The sequence below is a fragment of the Taeniopygia guttata genome, chromosome 6 (genome assembly GCF_048771995.1).
Source record: "Taeniopygia guttata chromosome 6, bTaeGut7.mat, whole genome shotgun sequence".
Lineage (NCBI taxonomy): Eukaryota > Metazoa > Chordata > Aves > Passeriformes > Estrildidae > Taeniopygia > Taeniopygia guttata.
Genome location: NC_133031.1, coordinates 34,590,180 through 34,614,419, shown reverse-complemented (window position 1 = coordinate 34,614,419; position 24,240 = coordinate 34,590,180). Strand labels below are relative to the sequence as shown.

The following is a 24,240-nucleotide window of genomic DNA, read 5'->3' as shown; positions in this document are numbered from 1 at the left end:
CATTTACAGGGACAGGTTTGGAACCCATACCAGCATTTTAGCACATTGCTTTGCCTGAATTAATGACAACAGCACGAGGCCAACGGGATGTGGCACTTGGGGACACGGGGCAGTGGTGGCCTTGGCAGCACTGGGAATGGTTGGACTCAGCGGTCTTGGAGGGCTTTTCTGACCTGAAAAATTCCATGATTCTACAGAAAATCTCTGACTTACTCCAGCCCTGCATGGAGCCAGGGAAATGCAGCAAAGATGAACAGAAAACCATGGAATGATTTAGGCTGGAAAACCCCCAAGATCATCGAGTCCAACCATTCCCAGCACTGCCAAGGCCACCACTGCCCCGTGTCCCCAAGTGCCACATCCACACGTTTATTGAGCACTTCCAGGGATGGGGACTCCAAACTGCCCTGGGCAGCTGTGCCAGGCCTGGACAAACCTTTCCATGAAGGAATTTTCCCAAATATCCACCCTGAGCCCAGCCTGAGGCCGTTCCCTCTCCTCCTGTCCCTGTTCCTGGAGCAGAGCCCGACCCCCCGGCTGTCCCCTCCTGGCAGGAGCTGTGCAGAGCCACAAGGTCCCCCTGATCCCCCTTTTCTCCAGGCTGAGCCCCTCAGCTCCTTAACGAGTTCCCAGCCCCTTCCCAAATCCCTCAGGAGTTCCCCAGCCCCTTCCCAAATCCCTCAGGAGTTCTCCAGCCCCTTCCCAGCTCCCTCAGGAGTTCTCCATCCCCTTCCCAGCTCCTTCAGGAGTTCCCCAGCCCCTTCCCAGCTCCCTCAGGAGTTCCCCATCCCCTTCCCAGCTCCCTCAGGAATTTTCCAGCCCCTTTCCCTTCCCTGGACACCCTCCAGCCCCTCTTGCAGGGGGTGTGGGATGCCCCAGCAGGGAGGGCAGAGGTTGGCAGAGCTGGAACTCACAGGGTGTTGAATATCTTTGAGACAGAAACGTTTTGTGCTGACCCCACTTTGTACATCAGAAGGTGCCACTGAGCAGCCAGTGACCTCCCGTGTTAAAAGCTCTGCTTTTATGTCATGCAAGGGCAATTTTTGATTTTCCTACTCAATAAAGGAAAGGTGCCTCGAGGTGAAACCTGTAAATAACAAATCCAACCACAATTGGTGTTAATCCCCAAGCAGGAAAATGCTCCTATGATGATGTACAAACAAAATACAGGGTGTGAGTGTTTTATCTCCTGTTTGGTTTTAGGGAATAAATAAAACTTGGTTCATTCAGCTGGAACTGCAAAAGTAATTTCACTGCTACCTCTGACCACAACTGAAACTTCATTTTCTCCTTTAAGAAGTCTCAGCACCCACAAGAGTGGGATCGATCAGGGTGAGAAGCAAAGCTGTGCTTCCCTTCCTCCTCTCCAGCTGAATCCAATATTTTTTTCCTTTTATGTGCAGGGCAGTCAATGGAGACATCACTGCCCAGAGAGAATTACCTGACTCAGGAGTAGGAGGGCAGGACAAACATGTGGGAAACTCCTCGTTCCAGGGGAATAACATCCAAAACCTGCTGGGCCTGGGCTGACAAGTCCCACACGCAAAGACTCTGCTGACCATAAATCCATGGAATTCCAGCCTGGTTTGGCCTGGAAGGGACCTTAAAGATCTTTCTGCTGGAGGTTCTCACTTCCCAAATATTGCTGCAAAAAAGCACTTTGTGGAAACATTCCCGCCCTGGATTTAGGGAAAAAGAGCTCAGATGGGTTTGTGTGACTGAAACCAACTGAGGTAACCCAGTTATTTTAACCAGCTGATCTGGTAAACCCTGCTGTGAGCTGCAGCAGCTCTGAACCTTCCTAAAACCTTGTTCAGATTTAAACTTGGGGAGAAAGAGCCCTTGGAACAATAAATCCTTTGGAGTGTGGGTTAGAGACTGAAGGATAATAAACCCCAGGCCCATCGAAACCTTCTCTAGAGCTGGTGCTGCTCCTAATTGGGATGGATGTGCTTTGCCATGGAAGAGCTGGGTAAGGATTGGATTGTTAAAACACAGGTTTATAGGGCCCATCCTAGAAAATGATGGATCAGGAACATGTCTTGCATTATCAAATTACCCCAAGAATTGGAATGTTTTGCATGTAAAGCTTCAGTGCTAATAACGCTGTGCCAAATTAGTGGGAATGAATAGATGCTGAGTAAATAATCCCATTTTGTTGTTAGTTCCTAATGGATCTGTTGATAGGAAACAACCTCTCTATCTGTTTCCATCAGGATAATTTGATAACCCATCTGTATTAGTTAAACTGCAGATTTTGTAAACACTGAGGCAAGTGATTTGTAACAGGAGCAGGATGTAGGAACCACTCTCCTAAAGTGTTTTTTAAATTGCTTTGCTCGCAGCTACAGAGTTTGCCATAAAGAATGATCCCTCATTGTGAAATTTCCCAGCCTCAGGAGTGGTCCTGGAGCTGAGGAAGGGACAGGCTGATGATTTAAGACTATTTAATGCCCTGCTTGTTGTGGAACAGAGAGCTGGAGACCTTCCTGCTCTAGCAGAACACAGCACTGCAGTTCCTTAATGCCCGAAACTGGGAAACTGATTTATCACCTATTAGGTCTTATTAGATCCCATTCAGTAGGAAAAATGAACTGCTGGAGCTGGATGGCAGAAAATTAATTTGAAATAAATGTTATAGAGTCAAGCTTCTTCTGCTCTTCTCTTCAAGCCTCTGTGGCTGGGGTTTTCCAGGTTGGATGCGAGTTCTTGCAGGAAGGCATGCTGTGATCATTTTATACATTTATAGTTTAGATTTTAAAAAAACCCAAACATTTTCAGTGCACATCTCCTTCATGGAGGGGCAGGGGAAGGGCAGCTCTCCAGCTGTGCCAGGGTATGGGATTCACTGGGGTTTATTTATTCCAGAAGCACTTCTTCCCCAGAAAAAGGAGCCTTTGCAGAGCTTTCCCCACAGTTTCAGATTTTTATGAGTTTTAATCTATTGTTTAAAACCCTAAGAATGGATTCCCACTGCCAGAGGGCAGGGCTGGATGGGATATTGGGAATTAGGAATTGTTCCCTGGGAGGGTGGGCAGGGCTGGGATGGAATTCCCAGAGCAGCTGTGGCTGCCCCTGGATCCCTGGCAGTGCCCAAGGCCAGGTTGGATGTTGGGGCTGGAGCACCTGGGACAGTGGGAGGTGTCCCTGCCATGGCAGGGGTGGAATGGGATGATCCCTTCCAGCCCAAATAATTCCATAATTCTCATACAATTCCATCACCACCAAGGTTAAACTCCCCAAAAATGCACAACTCTACGGGTTCTCTGGGGTGAATATTTACCCACACCTTTTCTGACCTTAAAAACTAAGTGTTACATTAACCTTCCATAATTGTGCATAGAATTTTACATAATTTTTCAGCTTTTATGCCTCAGATGTGAATTGGGCTATTGCAGCAGAGGTATGGGTTAATATTCCTAGGGAAAATGGACAAGTTATCAAAATAAAGCTGAACATTCCATGCGAAAATGATCTATGAGCTGACTCCTATTCTTCACCGCTGGTTGTTCACTGCATGGGCACAGGCAAATTACTTCATTCCTCCATGAATCAACTTGAACATCTGTAAGGTCAACATAATGCAGATGATCTTCCCCAGCTGCTCCGAGATTCTTCCAAAAATAATTCAAATTAATATTATTGTTGTTATATAAAACTGTCACTACAAATCTTTCTTTATGGCAAACAAAGCTTCTCTGACAACGGCCCTTTAGCAAAGAAGAGCTGAACAAGTTGGCAAAGTTTAATTTTCCCACAATGCCCAGTTGCTTGAGTAACAAATACAATGGCTGATTTTTCAGTATAAAATGCAGAAATAAAATTCTATAAATATATTTCTGCCCACAAGATCATATTTGGCCCATTTGCCATTGATATTTGTGTGATAATTATCTCAAAAAATATTTTAAGTTATCTGAATTCAAGCCAAAAGTACCTTTAAATCGTTTTCAAGCCAGAAGTACCTTTAAATCAAACACCCAGTTAAGTAAGTGGACTGTGAATGGAAGATCAAATTTATGTGTGACTTTTAACTTCACATAAAAAATAAAAATATCTTTTACCATGATAAATGAGGCACCACAAGAAAATGCTCTTGAAAAAAAAAGGTCATTAGAACATTATAGATTAAAATTCATAGGAAATGGAAAACCACATACTGAATTCCTGATAAAGAAATCACTGATTTTCTTGAACCTCATATTGCCATGAAATTTATATAAAATTTAGTCTGGAGTTTATACCCAGCTCGCTCCCAGCTCTCTGCCACTGCCTCAGAATCAGCGCAAAGACTGAAGGAAAACTGAAATGCAAATGAAAAGCATCAAACCTGCAGCCTGACCAATCCCTGAATCATGGAAGTCCAACTGATATGGTTGGAAAAAGCCTCTGAGATCATCAAGCCCAACCATAACCAGCACCACCACCACGGTCACCACTGTCCCCAAGTGCCACATCCACGAGCAATGAAATCCCTCCAGGGATTGGGACTCCAGCACTGCCCTCGACACCTCATTCCAACATTTTACAGCCCCTTTCTGTGAAGAAATTTTCCCAAATATCCAACCTGACCCTCCTCTGGAACAGTCTGAAGCTGTTTCCTCTTGTCCTGTCCCTGCTCCCTGTGAGCAGAGCCCAACCCCAACCTGGCTGCCCCATGTCAGGAGACTTCAGGACCAATAAATTCTTCCCTAGGTCTCAATAATATCAGGAAATATCACCCTGGTGTTTATTTTTGTATCACTTGCATCCAGGATGGGCACTGACCCCACCTCTGGTAAGAAAACCGCTCAGATCTCCTGGGAGAGCCCCCAAATCGAGCTACAAACCCTTTTTCCAACATTTACCACATCACATCCCCTTGCAGCAGCCCCTGGGCCCAAAGGCAACATCTGTGGGGACAATTTATGCCCATTTTTTGGAAGCCTGTGTCTGTCAGAGCCTGCAGCACGGCCCAAAATGAGCTGCACCACATTTCAAACGTTGGCTGCTTGCTTGACATCACCGTGGCTTTACTGCTGGCATCCCTCCTGACGCCTGAACTATAAATTCTCCAGGTTTGTGCCTTGGAGTACCTGAATTCTGACATTAAATCTGTCCCTTTCTTATCCTTCCTATAATTCAGTCTCCAAAATGGACTGAGGAACTCAAAAAAAAAAAAACCCAACCAAAAAAACAGGTTAAAATTTAAAACCTTCACAAATCACATCCTTCTTAACCCGGTGAATTTGCATGGGGGGATCTGATTCCTTGAGAATTTTCCTACATTTCTACTGGATTCTTTGGCAGCCTTCAAGCAAAGTTCCTAAATACTGGCTCAGGTATGTGCAGACATAAATCCTTGCAGAGATGAGCAAGTTTTACAAGTTGTTGCTTCTTTTTTCTTTTTAAACTTTTTCAGCAGAACTTTGTGCTACTTTTTATATTTCTTTCCCATCAATAACTCACCAAAATCTCATTACGAAAAAAGAGAAGTATTTACACTGAGTTACTGATATAAAAGAAAAAAGCATGAAATTATTCACTTGCACCATCTTTTGTAACTGGGAAATGAATTTAAAATAGGATAAAAAACAACTTGTGCAAAAAATGTTTGGAGCTTTTCACAGAGCAAGGAAAAACCACATTTTTTCCTCCTCCAAAGATCCATATAGAAGGACATCTAGCACAAAATCCATTCACTCTTTTGAAAACCTGGGTTTCATTTCCTCTTTTCTTTTAATCTCAGAGCTGCCCTGGCTCAGGTGTGAATAGCCAAAGTGCAGACTCCAGGTGTTGCTGCCCTGGATTGAGGGAATGAGCTGCACTTTGTGTCCAGTAATTTGCATAAACATGACACTTTAATTATCCTATTAATTTCAGATCGAAAGACTTACATGGTGGGGTAACAACATCCCATAAATTTAAGTTTGAAATTTAAGTCTGTGTAACCAGCACATAGAGATTAATTAAATAAAAACTGGGCATGGAGGGGGAAAAATGGGTAAACACCATTTAATTCTTAATTTTTTTCTTTTTTGTGTGTTATAAAAGTTAATAAAAAATTAGGACCATTGTAGGATCATAGCTTGGATGGGGTGTTGAACAACCTGGGATAGTGGAAGTGTCCCTGCCCTTGGCAGGGAATGGAATGAGAGAGGATTTAAGGTCCTTCCAACCCAAACCATCCTGGGATTCTCTGACTGTACCATGAGCAGTTTGCTCATGCACTCAACAGCCGAAATGCAGCATTCAGGGAGTAAATAAATACATACATTAATCAAACCACAAGCAATTAATCAATATCCAGAGGGGGGAAAAAAACAAAGAAAGAATAAACCGGAAAAAAACTCACAAAAAAAAAAAAAAAGCCAAACAAGCAAACAAGCAAAAAAACCAAAAGAAGTCAAATTATTCTCAGTGACATCTGAAGATTTTGTGTAGGGAAATTTAGATCCACACAATGATCAGTAACACATTTAAATGGCTATTTATGTTCCAGTGGACAAACAGTGAGCAGCACTAGAAAACTTATTTTTCTGCTGTTCGTGCATCCTAAGTGCATCCTTCACCCTGAATTTCCTAATTGCTGCAGCAAACTTAGTGATACAAAACCAGAGAGCAACACCAGATGAAACCTTTACATGGTAGTTTTCTCTCAAAGCATAAAGAAACCAAACCATGTACATATTTTTTTGTTTTTTAAATACTTTTTCAGGATTGTTCCTCTGCAGCCTAAAGCTCCTGACAGAACCTATTCCTTAACCCAGCGAATCTCTTCTACTGCACAAGAACCTGCCCTTGGCACCCATCAAACTTTAACAGCATTTATTTGCTATTTATCATATCTATCCACAAAATACAGTCCAGCACTTCCAGAATTTTGTGGGAGTCCAGAGCATCCCTCTGGCTGCCCTGGCAGGTCTGGGACCCTGGCAGGGGTCAGGAACCCCCCTGGACAGAGCCCCCAGAGACACTGGCTGTGATCTCTGCCCATGGAAAAGAGTTTTCAATCTTACAGGATGAATTACACGCTCTGAGTGTTTGATATCAGTAATAATTAAGTGTGGCACGGGTGCAAAAGTAAAATTTTAGGATTCTAGATTAGGGATCCAAAGGGGACAAGATGGAGGAAATTGGGTGTGCCTTGTCCTTTTTCTCCTTCTTCATGCCCTCCATGTTTCACTGTGGTGTTGGCATTTTTCTGTTGGTTCAGGCTGGGGACACACTGTCCAACGTAGGTGACAGATATTGGCACGTTATTGTAAATCCAGCACAGGTAGTTTGTGGTATTTAATGTTTGTACCATCCCACTGAGGGCAGAGCCCCACACGCTGCCCTGCAGGACAGAGCTGCGGCAGGGCAGCAGAACATGTTAGAGATAAACAGAATAAACAACCTTGAAACCAGCACAGACCAATTATGGCTTCTGCTTTGGCAGTGGGGCTGAAAGACAGAGACTTTCTGCAATCTCAGAATCATCAATACCTCAGATTCTGACAATTTTCAACTGAAAAACTTGGAAAAAGCTCACGTGCCACTCAGCCTGGTCTCATCTGGAGCTGCCCATCTCAGGTTAATTGTGGTGCATCGTTTCTCACGCCATGTGCTTGCTGTGGGACGCCTCTGACAGACTGAACTGAGCTGAGATCTGGAGATTAATTTCCATGATCAGCGAGTCTTGGAGCAGTTCTGCTCATCCCACACCCACATCTCTGCCTAAAACCCACTCCAGGGTGTCTTAAATCAACCCCTTTCCATTTATCAGCTCTAACAAACCTCTCCCCATGTTAAATCAAGGCGAGTGCTGCGTTTCATCCATCACACTCGTACAGGGAGGATTTCCATGTCAGAACAAGGGAACAGCTTTAACAGAAACATGTAAGTAGAAGGGATTAGATATTTTACAGCAGAGAGAACAGCGAGCTCTGATACAAAACTCCATGTACGGGCAAAGTTTACAAATTTCAATCAAATCCAGGTTAAGCACAAAATGGAGAAGTCGGTCACGTCAGGAGAACCACGGCAAAAAACGCTGAATGCAACAGTGGTTTTGCACTCTGGCTTCAGTGGAGTCGTTATTTCCTACCAAGTTTCAGACCAAACAAATTAGCAATTCATGCTACAGATGTCAGAAGTTATAAAGGAAATTAATGCAACAGTCGAGCTGAAATGAGACTGAGCAAAATGCTGTTATTTTCCCTGTGGACTCGTACGTCCACACACCAAGTTCTGCTTTGTGAAGATAATATCCAGAAAGTGCTCAGCAAAGCTTAAAAAGTAAATATCTAAACCAATTTTTTTTCAGAAATGCACGTGAGTGTTGGGTTGAGGGTTTTTTGGGTTTTTTTTAAGATCTAATGTTGAAGGATTTGATGTAAATTTGTCATTGGCAATACTCCAGTTTTCTTCTAAGGGGTTTTATTGCATGAGTTTTGACTAATGCAAATAATAAGTTTGAAATCCTGACTAACAAAGAAACAATCTCAGTTCTAAGCTAGAAGTCCAAGAACTACTGCATTGATGGGACAAAGGAAAATGGCATTAAGCAGAAGGAAAGTAGATTTCTATGGGATTTTGGGGAAAAATTATTCCCTGTGAGGGTGGGGAGGCCCTGGCACAGGTGCCCAGAGCAGCTGTGGCTGCTCCTGGATCCCTGGCAGTGCCCAAGGCCAGGCTGGAGCAGCCTGGGACAGTGGAAAGTGCCCAGACCCATGGCAGGGGGTGAAACGTGAATATCTTTATGGTCCCTCCCTATGCAAACCATTCCACGGTTCTGTGAAATACGAAACACAGCACAGGATGGAAATCCTGTGTGGAATTTGCATATTCACACAAAACAATCAACAGTTTTAGTCTATTTCCAAATTTCCTATTAGCAGCTCTGATGTCAGAATTTAAAGCACACTTTCTATGCTGGATGAATAAATCTCATATGCCAGCATAAATTTTTCATGAGTCTTTCATAAACTCCTCATTTCTTCTTGTCAGTTGTCTTGTCAGAAACTAAACTATAGGAAGCTGTAAAAACATTGATCTGCTTTAATTAAGCCAACTGCCTCCTTCCAGGGGTGTTTGACAAGCCCTGGGTGAGGCTGCAGAACACCCAGAACACACAGCAAAGAGTGCAAGGGCCTTTTAAAGATCAACACAGAGAATTTCAAACCCTGCCTCACCCCTGGCTGGTTGGTGACCATCTCACAACTCCCTCGGGTTTTCTAATCCTTGCTTGGGATTCCTGTTTGCTAAACCTGAGTTGTGAGCAGCAAAGCAGAGAGGGGGATTTCCACCCTCTGCAATCGAGAGGCAAGAATTTACTACAATGGTGGATTTTTTTTCATTAGAAAATAGTAAATTAAAACAGAGAAAATTAACCAATGGATTCTTATCTGGAGTGCTGCAGAGTCCTCAACACAAGGAGGGCATGGAACTGTTGGAGCAAGTCCCCAGGAGGCCACAAAGTTGATGCAGGGTATGGAGCACCTCCTCTATGGAGACAGGCTGGGAGAGCTGGGACTGGTCAGCCTGGAGAAGAAAAGGTGGAGTGGAGACCTCACAGCACCTTCCAGGAACTAAAGGGACTCCAAGGAAACCAGAGAGGGACAATTTCACAGGAACTGGAGTGACAGGACAAGGAGGAATAGAAACTACCAGAGGGCAGGGTTAGATGGGATTTTGGGAAGGAATTGTTCCCTAGGAGGGTGGGGAGGGGCTGGGATCCAGAGCTGCCCCTGGATCCCTGGCAGTGCCCAAGGCCAGGCTGGATGGAGCTTGGAGCAGCCTGAGATAATGGAAGGGGTCCCTGCCATGGCAGGGTGGAATGGGATGCACCATCCTGGGGTTCTGCAGAATGAGAATCCTCTCACCAAGAGACAATCACAGCAGAGCTGAGCACGTGCTCCCCAAGGAGAACCAAACTCCCTTCCTGAGCTTTTCTCTATGCTCTTCCCAAGGAACATGGCACCAGATGATCCTTGAGATGCCCTTCCAGCATGGAATCCTGTAATTCCATGCTATATTCCATATCCAATGTTCAAAAGACATTCCAGAAGGGCCAAGAACACGTCCCTCAAGGAGCACCAAGGCCCCACTGCTCCCTCAGCAGCGTCAGAACAAAGTGAGGGAAAAAGAGGCTCTGGAGCTTTGGACAAACTGGAAAAGACAAAGAATCATTATTAAAGAACCTAAAATCCTTAAATTCTGTCAAAAACACTGAAAAGTACAGGTTTAAGAAGAACAGAAAACTCTGGCTATGAAATATTATTTTCAGAGACACAAACACTGGCAAGTGCTGAATGCACATCTCAAAGCCTAAAAAGTGCTAGAGGCTGCACCAAAACAGGAAAGTACAGCCCAACATGACACCAAATATAAGGTAATAACTGTGATTCATACCTCAAAGATGGAAATATTTTTCCTTAAGAAAACTTTGTCCTCGTTTTCCTTGAGGAAACACGACTGAAGTGGTTGTGGAAGGAGCACGTTGTCAAAAATAGTCTGACAAATAAAAAGTTAATCTGTGTTCAAGAACTTACAGACAGTATGTTTGGTTTTGACAGTTGGCAATTTCACTTTGATTTTGAAAAATGAAACGTGGTTTCTGCATGAGAAGATGCAAAACAGTCCAGAAGGAAGAACATGAGACAACAAGTGTGGGAAGGAGAGTGAATCCTCACAAAGCCATCCTAGTATCACACCTCCCTTAAAAACCTCACTGACGCAAACATTCAACTGAAATTAATCCCAGAAATGTTTCTGTTTGTACATCTTTATCAGGGAACTGTCAGAAAATCATCATTATCTTCTCCTGCATCTTTTTTTTGAGTACTTTTGTTATACCTCACATAGTGCAGACGTGATTGGGCCAGCTACAGGCAAATCATACAAAGTAATTACATTTTAAAAGTCAAACACAGAGAGGAACAAACCCAGGGAGTGCCTGAGCCCTCAGAAGGAAAATTCCAGCATTAAGAAACAAAGAATGTCATAAAGGTGATGTTTTTGTTAACACAGAATCACTGTTCCTCTGACTGTGATAGGAACCAAAATACATTATCACACAGAAGGTGTGAAAAGAAGAAATTAAATTAAAAATTGGAGGATGGGGGGGAAATACAACTGTTGAAGCCTTCCCTGTTTCCTGTGCAGTTTGTCTGTCCATCTGTCCATCCATCCATCCATCCATCCATCCATCCATCCATCCATCCATCCATCATCCATCCATCATCCATCCATCCATCATCCATCCATCCATCCATCCATCCATCCATCCATCCATCCATCCCTCCATCCATCCATCCCTCCATCCATCCATCCCCCATCCATCCATCCATCATCCATCCATCCATCCATCCATCCATCATCCATCCATCCATCCATCCATCCATCCATCCCCCATCCATCATCCATCCATCATCCATCCATCCATCCTTCCATTCCTCATCCATCCATCCGTCATCCATCCCTCCCTCCCTCCATCCATCCATCCATCATCCATCCATCCCTCCATCCATCCATCATCCATCCATCCATCCATCATCCATCCATCATCCATCCATCCATCCATCCATCCATCCATCCATTCATCATCCATCCATCCATCCATCCATCCATCCATCCATCCATCCATCCATCCATCCATCCATCATCCATCCATCCATCCATCATCCATCCATCATCCATCCATCCCTCCCTCCATCCATCCATCCATCCATCCATCCATCCATCCATCATCCATCCATCATCCATCCATCCCTCCCTCCATCCATCCATCCATCCATCCCCCATCCATCCCAGTGAAGGATGACTCTGCAGGAGCCCATCTGCTGGACTCAATGCCACAATTCCCAGAGTTTGTGAGGGTAAGCTGCCTCACTCCATGCAGTGATGCATTTCATTGCTCACGTTCCAGAAGACTCCTCCTGCCCTGTGCATTCCCAAAGTGCTGCTGCACCTGCATCCCACGTTTCCACCAGGCCAAGCTTTAGTGCTGGCTCTGCACCAGCTGCAGGCAGCCAGGGGACACCTGAGCCAGCAATTAAACCAGGTGTTTTAATTGCCCAAGCCAACTAAATCACCCAAAGCCTCTCAAACTGAGCCAGGGCAGGAGTGGATGGGTTATGGAGAGGTGGCTCTGTCACCCAGGAGCTCCAAAGGGAATTGGAGCAGACATGGGATCAGGTGCTCCATTCCAGCTCCTTCTCTCTTAAAGCCACTTGCAGAGAGAGAGAAACTTCTCACACCACTGATAACCACAGTGACCTGAGAAATGAATTTTCCCACCTTCTGCAGCAGCCATAATGATTATTTTTTCCTTTTCCTGGAGTTGCTGGCAAGCAGCAAACAACTCCCACGAAGGGCAGGTGGGAGCTCTCCCCAGCCTCCAGACAAGGGATTGGGGAAGCTGAAGCCAGGCAGGGGTGGGGAAGGTCAGAGCAGGAACAGCAAAGGCATTTCCAGAGTGCCTGGGAACACAGACAGGCTCAGAGGAAGATGGAAGGTGCCCTTCCCACACATCCAGGACAAAACAAATCTGAAAAAGCTGAGGGAGCAAAGCTCCTGCCCCTGGCAGAGCAAATCCAAACAGATCCATGAACACACTGACAGTAAATTCTCTTTGCAGCTCAACAGGCCTTTGGTGAATGTTTATGTACAAGGAATTTTAAGAAGGAAAATGTTTGCTTTTAATATCTTTCGTGTTATTGCTTTGAACATCCCAAATGAAAAACATACTGGAAGTTTAAAGTTCAGCCACTCAAGGCAAAGTGTGTGCCTCAGGATGGATATTTCCTAACACCATTGATAATCAATATCCATCACCCATATCCTAAAGATGCTCTCATTTTGGTTAATGTTAAAAAATCATGAATTTTCCTTCTCAGTTCAGCCTGTTCATCCCAAGATCTAGAAATATCTCTGTTTTACTACCTGCAAATGCCTGCTTTCCTGTAACACTTCTGATGGAAAAGGAAAAACATCCATCAAGAAAGGCTGAGCTCAAGCTCTGCCTGCAATGTACTGAGAGAGAGCAGATAACTTTTCAGTGCTTATATTCAGTGATATAAACCTTGAAACTGGTGATAGCCAATGATCTGACACCTCTTTTCTTCCTAAATATGCTTTAAACATTTCCTGCCCTACAATCACCCATCTGTTATGCCAGAGCATGAATAATTTCCTTCTTGTTTGAAAAAAACAAAACTCCAGTTCTTCCTATAGTGGCTGTGGTTTCTCATACTCCAACTGTAAAAGCTTGTTTTCTAGAATATGTTCATGAAATATTTCTGATCCTAAAATTTAATAACCCCAGAAAAGGCCTCGCTGGCTTTTTAAGCATCAAGGCTGCTGCTCTCAGAAGCCAAAATGCTGCACCATTGTCGGTCATTGAAAAAGATGAAAATTCAGAAAAGGAACGTGTTGGCAGGGTAAGAGCAAGCAGGGTTTTAGGCATATTTTACCCAGATTGTATTAAATTAATAACTGGGTTGGACATTACTCTTGTGAATCATTTAAAAAGTAATACATTAAGAGCAAAGTGCTATTTTATAGTATGTACAATATTTATTTTATAGTATGTACAATATCTCTGTTTAGTCAAGCTGCTCTAAGTGCTGAAAATCCTGAAGTCACTCATTGATGGTCCAGCCCAAAGAAAGCTCATTACAGAAATCTGAATTTCACACTCACAGCCAAAAATGCATTTAAGCCTGAAAATAACATCCAACCAACCGTTTTTTGTTACTTTTCAAGACTGAAACATTGGGGTTTTTTACAATACTGGAAAAGATGAATAAACCCCGAGTGTGAAAAAGCAGCCCATCCTTCACTGCCTGGGTATTTTTAACTGGGCAATGGTAGTAATCAAATGATGCTGATGTGGAAAAAGAATGATTCAAAGTGAAAGTTGCTACACTTGCCTGTTAAAAATAAACATCACGTGGTGTTAGCTTTGACTTGGTAAAAATGGAGCCCTGCTTTGGGATTTAACACCTTCAGCTTAATTTAATTAGCTCCTTCACTCTGCTGCTTTTATAAGCACCAAGTGTTCCCACATCGTGTTCATGCCTTAAGTCCTGTGCTAAAAACATCCCAGAACGTTCATATTTGGGGCTGTGATGTGCACCCCTCCTGGGGGGTTCACTGTGCACAAAATGAGCACTCAGGGCACCAGAATTCCAGTTAAAAACTGCAATAGCACATCCAGGTGGGTTTGGGTGCTAAGGTAGAATGCTTTTCCCTTCCAATTATTTAGGTTGGGAAAGCCCTCTAAGACCATCAGGTCCAACCTGGCATTCCAAAGCCACCACGGACCCGTGTCCCCACGTGCCACCAGGATGCTCCACGGTCTTTGGATTCCCACCACCAAAGGGAAATCCCAAATCACCATCACCGTTTTCACAGTCTTGGTTTTGGTTACGTGTCCCAGGGATCATTTTTCCTGTGGGAACCTACAGAGCACATCTCCTCTGGGTGGTCCCAAGGAATGTGCTGCTCCCGGCACCAAAACTGGCTGTGAGGAGCCAGGAAAAGCAGGATAAAGCAGGAAAAGTCCCCAAAGCTCCATGAAATGAGAAATAAAATACTTGGATGCAGCTTCATCCCAAACACCCACACTGGTACAATAATGTGAATTCAAATGTTCATGAGCTCATCTTAGAGAGATCTAAACTTTGAGTATCTACTCACCAGGGCCTCTGGAGTGGGTTCAGGCAGCAGTGGAGAAAAGAACATTAGAATCATAAGATAAAATGTGAAATTTAAAATGACAGCTAAGGGTTTTTTCAGTTGTAATTAGGAAATTGTAAGAAAACTTTAAATTAAAGGAAGGTTTACACTAAGGATCTGTCTGAGGAAATGTAACCTGCCAAGGGTTTCTGCTACTCCTGAAGTAATTAGAGCACAAAGCAAAAACCAAAAACATGTAACAACATTATTATCATCATTTATGGCACAATATATTGAATTCTTCTTCCTTAATTTGATTAAAAAGCATCATAAAACCCAAACTGATAAAGATATTGGCTGCTAAAAAAGCTTCTGAGTACAATCATCCCAAAGTACCTTAATGTCAACCCAGGTTCAGATTCCAGAAGGGAAAATAATATTGGAATCATTGTGTTCCAATTGAAATTACTTTGGCAAGACTCCTTCAGGTCCCAGTCAGCTCTTAGCAGAGAATTACCACGACACACAGGCTAATAACCTCTTACAGCTTTCTTCCAAAACAATGTGTTAAACCCAGCAGTTCTCAACACTGTCAAGATGCAAGTTGGGAAAAAAAAGAGGGCAAGTAGCCAAAAAAATGAGTTGGCTTTCCAAGGATCTCATTAAAAACAAAAGAAACCAGACATCCATAGCATCATGTGGGTGATGGTTCCAAAAAGTTAGGAACAAAAAGACATTTTTAACATTCTCTTGCATTTTCTTAGTGCAGCAGTTGAGCTATGCTGCCTCTTTCTCTGTGTGAAGATCCTGTGCCCTATTTTTCCTTAAAATATCCCATTTCTTAGCCAGCCTGGGAAATGACAGACTGGGAGGTGCCTCTCAACTGCTGGTGACTTTAGAGCAGGTAAAACACACCGGGGGACAACCAGCAGGGCAAACTGGTGTTTGGGAGAGTAGCCACTCCCACCTGTGATTCCCTGTGAAAAACCCATGGAAAAGCCACAGCACTAACATGGGATGTCCCCTGGATGAGAGATTATTCTAAATAATAGTGACAGGATGAGAGGAAATAGCCTCAAGTCTAGGTTGGATATTAGAGACAATTTCTTCATGGAAAGGGCAGTGGTGGAGACCCCATTCCTGGAAATGTTCAAAAAAATGTGTGGATGCATTATTTGGGGATGAGGTGGTGCTGCTGGACTCTAACCTCAGAGCTCTTCCCCAGCCTCAACAATTCTATGATAAACCCACAGATTCCTTATATTCCCCAGCTCTGTAAGACACACGGAGCATTCAAAAGGTTTTGAGGGATTCAAGTTTGTCCCCACTCCAAGGAGGACATCCAGCTCATGCTCAGGAATTTTCCAGGTCTAAATCTCAGCGCTGCCTCACCACCTAAAACTTTGCAGGGTGCCAAGAGCAGCAAAAATTTCTTCTTTTAACAGAAGAAAAGATGAAAAAAAAAAAAACCAAACTCTGAAAAACCCTCTGTTCACCTTTTTCCCCTTGAACTCAAGAACAGCAGCAGTTGGGATGATTTTATCCCTCTGTGCTTCTTCCTCATGCAGGAAGAGCTGCTCCCTAACACACAGCTCCTTGCTTCCAATTCACTGGAATTTTCTTGCAGCAAAACAAAGTTGAAGTGTCACGGGGTTGCTGCTAAGCAATAAAAGTGGAGCTAATGCTCCTCAGTGATATTTTGGAAGCAAAGTTAAAAGCAAGTTGTGCTTTAGAGCACTGCAACAGCCTTCTCCTGGTTTTTTCTGAGATCTCCATTCCTGGCAGGACACCAAATCCCACCCACCTTTAGGGACAGGAAAATGTCTTTGTCAAGGGAAGCACAATAATAAAATCCAAAAAACAGCAGCATCACAGTGGATGTTGGACAAGGTCACCAGTCCAAGCCCACCTTGCTGCAGGAAATCTTCCCCAAAACCCAAGATGGCTCTGAACACACAAAAACCATAATTAAGAAAATACAATTATGACCAACAAGGTAATTATTTTAGTGCTGAAAATCATTATTCCACCTCTAGACCCCAGGAGGGATTAATCATGACCCAAAGAGATGGAAGGAGTGCTCAAAAAAGGAGCAGATGGATTTGGGAGGGCTGGGACACCTCACACATCTCAATATTGGCAGCTTCACCAGGTGCTCCTCAGAATCCCAGACTGGTTTGGGTTGGAAAGATTTTAAATCCCATCCCATTCCCACTCCTGCCAGGGCAGGGACACCTCCCACTGTCCCAGGCTGCTGCAAGACCCATCCAGCCTGGCTTTGGACACTTCCAGGGACCCAGGGGCAGCCCCAGCTGCTCTGGGAATTCCATCCCAGACCCTCCCCACCCTCCCAGGGAATAATTCCTTCCCAAAATCCCACCTAACCCTGCTGCTCTCCTTCCATGACTTTTCCATCACAAATGATCACAGATTACAGAAATTAAGGAGAAAACCAGATAATGAAATCCAGAGGGCTGCCACATCTGCTCATCAGTTCTCACAACCAAACCATTATCAATATTTCACCAATGCCAGGGACATTTTTAACTCCCAAGGCTGGGAGAAAACCACCTGCTCTGGGGTGGAAACCATCAAGGGAAAAGAGCACCTGCTGAAGAATATTCCTTCAAGGAATCTCAGCTCTTTGAATAAGAAAATACCCTGTTATTTCAAAGACAGTCAAGTACATTCATTTTCCTCCCAGGTGCAGTTAATTTGACAGGTACAATGCTAAAGCAAAAATCCTGCAAGGCCTTTCCTGAAAAGGTCAGTACATTATGCAATGAGGTTTTATGGACAGCAAAAAGAATCCCTCCATGTACTGAAATTAAGGAAGATTTATCAACGTGCATTTGTGTCTTTTATTCCCAGATGAAGAGCAAACTTTGGGGCACAAAGGTTCATTTTGAGAGCTGATTCCTAATAAAGTTCCAAGCTTTGAAAATTGTTATCCTTGGTCTATACATGGGAAATAGTGGTAGGCTTTTCTATACAGAGAAATATTCAGCACTAAAGAAAAACAAAATTGTTCCCATTTGAAGTCTTATTGCATTCCAGCCCTGAATTAAATTATTCGATTGTTCAAGCTGCATGTCTGGACTCTTAAACTTTCTAAGTAAGCACAGAGTCCTGTAAGAAATGCATTAATAGTCAGGAAAAGTAGCAGCAATTCCTTCTAATCCAAGCATTTTGTACTGTTCAAACTCTTCTTGAAACAATGCATCCCTTGGCCTCCTAAAACAAAATTGCATTTCAAACACTTCTTTCATCACAGTTGCAGTTTGGAAATGTAAACCAGTTACCTTATTCCACTTGAGGAAATATTTAAGTGACCAGGTTCCCAGTAATAAACTTGGATTTTCAAGTATCATCCATCATTGAGTGGTTAAGGTTGGTAAAAAAACCTTTAAAATCTTTTAAGGTTGGTAAAAAACCTTTAAGGTCATTGAGTCCTTCAACCCACCTTGTTCCAGATGTTTTTGGAACACTTCCAGGGATGGGGACACCACCACTTCCCGAGGGAGTGCTTGACAACCCTTTCCATGAAAGAGTTTTCCCTAAATCTAAATCTAAATCTAAATCTCCCCTGGAGCAATTTAAGGCCATGAATAATGTCTTTGAACATGGAATTAACACAGACTTGAACCCACAAAGGGATTTGGGAAACGAAATGATGATTTCAAAGCTTTTTTCTGCTCCCTTCACCCCAGTCCCAAAGATTTAATAACACCTGATAGGCTGTGAAACTGGGGTGCAATCCAGAATCTCTGCCATCCTTCTGGCCTCTTTTTCCCCTGTTATGAAAACTACCCCTCATCCTGCAGGAGCTCAGGATGGATTTTAAATCAGAGCTTTTGCACTTGCACTCATCTGATGGATGCAACTTGACTGGTCAATTATGTAAGTGCAAAGAGCCTATTTTCATACATTTATTAAAACCATCCTGCTTTTGTTTCCATAAGCCTGCCTCAAACCCAGCACAATATGGCCATTAAGCCAAATTGCCATGAGCTAACCCCAGATTTGAGGGTGGTTTTGGGGGACTTGTCAGGAAGGATGAACTCAGGTCCCGAGTTGAGCAGAAGTTGCTGCGGCTCCTGAGGCACGTCAGGGTTTGCCCAGTGCTGATGGATGGCCACAAACAGCACTGGAGGTAATTCTGAGAGCACAGCACGGATCTGACAGGTACTGCTATGACAACCAGGCAGCAGAACTGCCTACATTTCCCTGGAAGCTCCAAAAATAAACATTCCAGGACATGTTTATCCTGAGCGGCTCCCCCGTCATTTGTTCTCTTCTTTGCAAGGTTTTTTTTTGGGCTTTTCACAGAGAAAATTCATTGAGATTCTGGGCTGGTGGGCTGGGTTTGGGTGGGGTTGAGGGCATTTTCTTCATGGAAGGTGTGGAGTGTTGGTTTGGATTTCTGTTGGGAACAGGGGCCAGAATACAGGAATATTTCTGTTGCTGCTGAGCAGAGTTTGGGGCTGTGACAATTCCCTGAGGAGCTTTTCCAGTGCCCAATCATCCTTTGGGAAGAAACTTCTCCAGCCTAACCCTCCCTGACACAGCGGGTAACACCCTCCAGATTCCCTCCCCTGGCCAGATCTATTTCCTCTGGAAAAAAAAAAAACAACAACAGAGACAAGAAACCTCATTTTCACTGAGAACATCTCATCCCTTTCTCTCCGACTTCAAAAGGCAAAACAAACAGGTATTTTATGTAAATGTGGACATTAGAAACAAAAAATAGAACAGCAAACATCAGATTCCTTTTTCACAGGCAACTCAGCTTCCACTGGCACAGCTGCAGATGAAAGTAGCAGTTACAAATTAATATATCATAAAGTCTTACCAAAGGAACTGAATTGTCTCAAATGCCAAAAGTAAGACCAAAGACTAAATTATTTTCATTTTCGGAACCGTAGGGAGGAATTGCTTTCATGTTCTGAGTTATGTGTTTAGGAGGAACCTAAGTTTAGCTTGTCAGCTTCTGACAAAAGTTAAAAACAATTTCTAAAACATTTCGGAATCATTTTGAAACACGGTTTCGATGGGGGAAATGGAAACAAGACAAAATCACAAAACCCCTTTTTTTGCCTTTTTTTGTAACTGCTTTTACAGCTCCAACTCCTCGTGTGTGCTTTCCTGGAATGAAGAATCTGCCTCCAAAGCACTTCCCAGCCCTGTCTAGAAACACAGGAAAACTCCCTGATTGCTTAAAACTGTTAAATACAGATATTGTGGCTTGAATTTCCTGAAAATGTGGGCACAGACAAACCCTATAACAGCTGGAATTTTAAGGAGGACAAGTATCCTAAAAGGGGTTATAAGTAATTTCCAGCTGTTTCAAAAGTTTTAATGGTCCCTTATCCATCTCTCTCATCCCTCAGTGGTTTTTTTCTTTTTTCATCTCCTTTCCTTGGATATTGTTGTTTACAGTAAACCAGGGGCTGATCTGGACCAAAATTTAGAAGTGAAAGGAAAAGCCACTTAATCGGTTTGAATTTTCTCTTCTTTTACCCCCAGAATTAATTATTTTACCCCCAAAATGCTAATTAGCCACCTGCAAACCAATTCCCCCTTGGACACACTGGTGGCAATTCCACCAAATTTCTGTTACTATTTAGTGTGCAGAATTTTTCTCTATATATGATATATATATATATAAAATATATATTTCTATCTATTTATTCCACTGGTGGAAGTAAGAAAATACAATACTAAATTTGAACTTAAGTTACATTTGCAAATATTTCCTGTAATCCAGTCATTCACATGCATTTCTCCATTTCCTCTCTTCCTCCATGGCTACAAATTTTATCTCATCCAGAATATTTGAAGTCACTGCTTAATCCAGAGCATTTTAATCTGGAATCAAAGCACTGCATGGAGAGGAGCTTTTGGGGAAACCTACTAAAGAACTGGTCTAAAAGAGGAATTAGAACTCGATTTTCCAGCTATTTTTATTATTTTCCCCATTGCTTCAGACTACCAGATTCATTCCATGCAGGAAAAAAATTAAATAATTGATACATTTAAAATTTAGTTCCCTTGATTTGGCTCATGGCACAGAAACTGCCCAAGGAGGTGCTTTCAGAAATGAGACAAAATTGCACATTTGGAGTTATTTCTATGGAGGGGATGCCACAGCTTTAAAAGACAAAATTTGTTCTTAAATTTCATCTGGTTTTCTTCAATAAAACTTTATAAGGGTGGAAATAAATGGAGCAGATGGACAAAACAAGGTATTTTACAGTGCAGCTTTGGAAACCATGTTAACTCCAACAGGAATAATGAAAAACATGGAAATCAACTGAGACTCTCCAAAGGAGCTGGTGCAATGGGAATGAAAGAATGAGGGAATTAGGGATGAAACACCCCCTTAGGACAGCTGAGGATACTCTTCAACACTAAAAAGACTGGGAAATATTTTTGTTTTTAACTTTAAATACTACTCAGATACTCTACAGGCACTGAGGCAAGTCAGGAAGAATCAAAGACCATCAACACAACCCATTTCTGCTTCCTCAGGACTTCATGTTCAGCATGGGATAAAGACAAGACTATTTTTAAGGATAAAAATTCCAAGTCTCTGTCCTGACTGTGAACCATCGTGCTTTGTATTGTTCCAAATTTTCCATGAGGAACTGCCTGAGGGAATGATCCCTTTGTGCTTTAAGGAAAAAAAAAACACGGGCAGGGAAAGGTTCTTTTTGTACCTTTGCTCTTTCATTTGTTTGGCCAGAATTTCACAGTGCCAAATAAAACCCAAGGTGAAATCCCTACCCAAGTGAACACTGAGAGGTCACCTGGCAATAATGTGTAGAGAACACAATTCCAGCCTGGTTTGGGTTGGGAGAGACCTTAAATCCCACCCAGTGCCACCCCTGACATGACAGGGACACCTTCCCCTGTCCCAGCTGCTCCCAACCCCAGTGTCCAACCTGGCCTTGGGCACTCAAAATTAATAAAGAAAGAAATAAATCCAAAGAGTTTCAGATGTTCCTCATCAGCCCTCAAAGGGCTCCTTATTTCAAACATCAGGTTCTCCTCAAGCATTCCAAACCAGCAGGAAGAACCCAAAGATGGCTCAATCTCCTGACTCCTTTTTATTCAGAACAGATTTTATTAGGGTGTTAAGGAGACTTCAGAAGCCAAGATTAAAGTTATGGTGCATTTTTATAAGGAGAGCAGGAGCTGTGGGTCAGGATTTTATATGGAAACGCTGACAACTTTACAGCCATGGTAGCTTCCAGTAAATGCAGAAGAGATTTCTCCAGGCAACTGGTAAATATAATGTTTTTCCCTTATACTTTCATCTCAGTACATATAAAAGCATTTGACACACTTAATAAAATGTCACCAGAATAAAACACTGCACAAAGGAATGCTAAATAATGACAGAACTGCAATTATTGGGGAAAAAATGAGCATTAGGAACATTTTCAGCCTCTCTCTACATTACTGGGGTGATGGATTTTGGATTTAAAAGCTCCCTTAATTCTTCTTGTCACACCAATGAAAACATTCCTGGACATACAACTCCATACAACACCACCTAATCTGAGGTCATACGCAAAACATGCAATTCACCCTCCAAAGAATAAACTGAATTACTTTAAGATATGGATAGAATTTTACTGCACCTGCATTAGCTCCAAAATCCAGGTTTTCACACTGATGTCACCCTCAGTTTTAGGTGGACTCCAAGAGCCCAAACCAGGCCACTGCAACGCTCCTCCAGAGGCAATTTTGCAGTGACTCTTTGCATGGGAGAAGGAGGAGAAGGCAGGGCAGGCTGGCTGCAGCTGCTGCTTCCAAGCAACCCCAGAGCTGCGCTGGAGCTGCACTGGAGCTGCGACAGAGCTGCGACTGAGCTGTGCCGGAGCTGAGCTGGGGCTCAGGAGAGCTCTGGAGCTTTTCCCTCTGTACTCACTTGTTCTGCATCATGTTCATGATCACCCAGTCGAAGGGGTAGACGTTCTTCCCTATGAGGTTCTTGAACATGATGAATGTCTCCATCAGGAAATCCTGAAAGAAGAGATAATATTTGGAGACAATTGGACCGAGCAGCGCCAAGGGATGGTGGCAGTTATTGATGACCGCACTCCAAAGGGGTCTTTGTGTTCTGCCTCCTCCAAAAGCTGTTTTTCATTAGAAACAGACCAAAATCCTACTCAAGCACATTTATACATGATGCCCATAAATCCTACAATAATTCCGTTTCCGAAATTATAACAACAGAAATCCCACATTTATGCAACCAATGAGATTCATCAAGGCCAAGCACTGGTTCACCGGTTATCCAGAAGGAGTTTCTGCTGGAAAAAACATCTTTTTTTTCTATACTATGGACAAAACCTCCCAGTTCCTCCATGTATTGTGACACAGCTGTCATGACACACTCTTGGGAAATTGATAAAAGCACATTGGTTCATGGAAAGAGGAAAAAAAAAGCTAAACATTGATTTAACTCAGGATTGCAATAAAAATACTCCTTAGAGTCAGGTGATGAATAATCCCTCCCTTCATGGATATTCTCCAGAAATACAGATTATTTATGTATTAAAATAAAAACATGTTCCAGCTCAAATCATCACCTCCACCTGGGGCAGAGGGACAAAAATGATTTGGACATCCCAAAACTGGGAGGGACCCTCCCTAAAGGGAGCAGCAGGAATTGCTTCTGCAAGTAAAAAACTGCCTAAGAACAGTTAATTTAACAGCATAAACCAATTTATTTCTACATAGCTATAAATACACAGTTCTTTGGACCAGAAACTTTGTGTACTTTACAATGTAAATCATCTCCTACAACTTGGGAATCTGTAATTGCTATCTAACAATTTCAGTAATATCAAATGCTGCAAGAAAGATAAAGGGGAAAAGAGAACTTCATGCAGAAAGTCCTTGATCCACTTCACACAGAGATAAAAATGAACTTTTATTCCAAGGTTAGAATATCTTCCCTTTGATACAGTTTCTCAGCAATGGTATTTATCTGGTCTATCTTTAAAATGTCAAATGCCTACAAAAAAAAAATCCCAATATGTTCCATCGACTGGACTTTTAACTAAGACTGGTTTCTGTGTAACCTTTTCAGTGAGAAACCAATCTGAAGTCCCTGCTCTCGTCAGTCTTTTTTCAGCTCTGAGAGGCAGGATCTTCAGCAGATTTATCTTTTAATCCACTGCTCTGTTCAGATGTTTTCCTGGCTCACAAACTCCCCAGCAGTGGATGCAGGGAGCTGCAGAGATCCTGAGGCTTGGAGATCAAGAACCCCAGAATCCCTGAGTGCTTTGGGTGGGAACACCTTAAAGCAAACATCTCATTCCTGACCTCCCACTGTCCCAGGCTGCCCCAAGCCCCAACCTGGCCTTTGGCACTGCCAGGGATCCAGGGACAGCCACAGCTGCTCTGGGAATTCCATCCCAGCTCCTCCCCACCCTCCCAGGGAACAATTCCTTTCCAATATCCCATCCATCCCTGTCTATTGTTACTGTAAATCCATTCCCTGTGTCCTGTCCCTCCATGCCTTGTCCCCAGTCCCTCTCCAGCTCTCCTGAGCCCCTTCAGTCCCTGGAAGGGTTCTGAGCT

At 43.1% G+C, this 24,240-nt stretch overlaps 1 protein-coding gene across 3 annotated transcripts in view; it reads right to left on the bottom strand.

The window, feature by feature from the left end:
• DOCK1 (dedicator of cytokinesis 1) overlaps positions 1-24,240 on the bottom strand; it is a 262,398-nt gene that overhangs the window by 90,870 nt on the left and 147,288 nt on the right. For all 3 annotated transcript variants that reach the window (XM_030276610.4, XM_030276611.4, XM_041717195.2), the window contains exon 29: positions 22,580-22,674. In XM_030276610.4, coding sequence (XP_030132470.2) covers positions 22,580-22,674 — 95 coding nt within the window. The remainder of the gene's footprint in view (positions 1-22,579; positions 22,675-24,240) is intronic.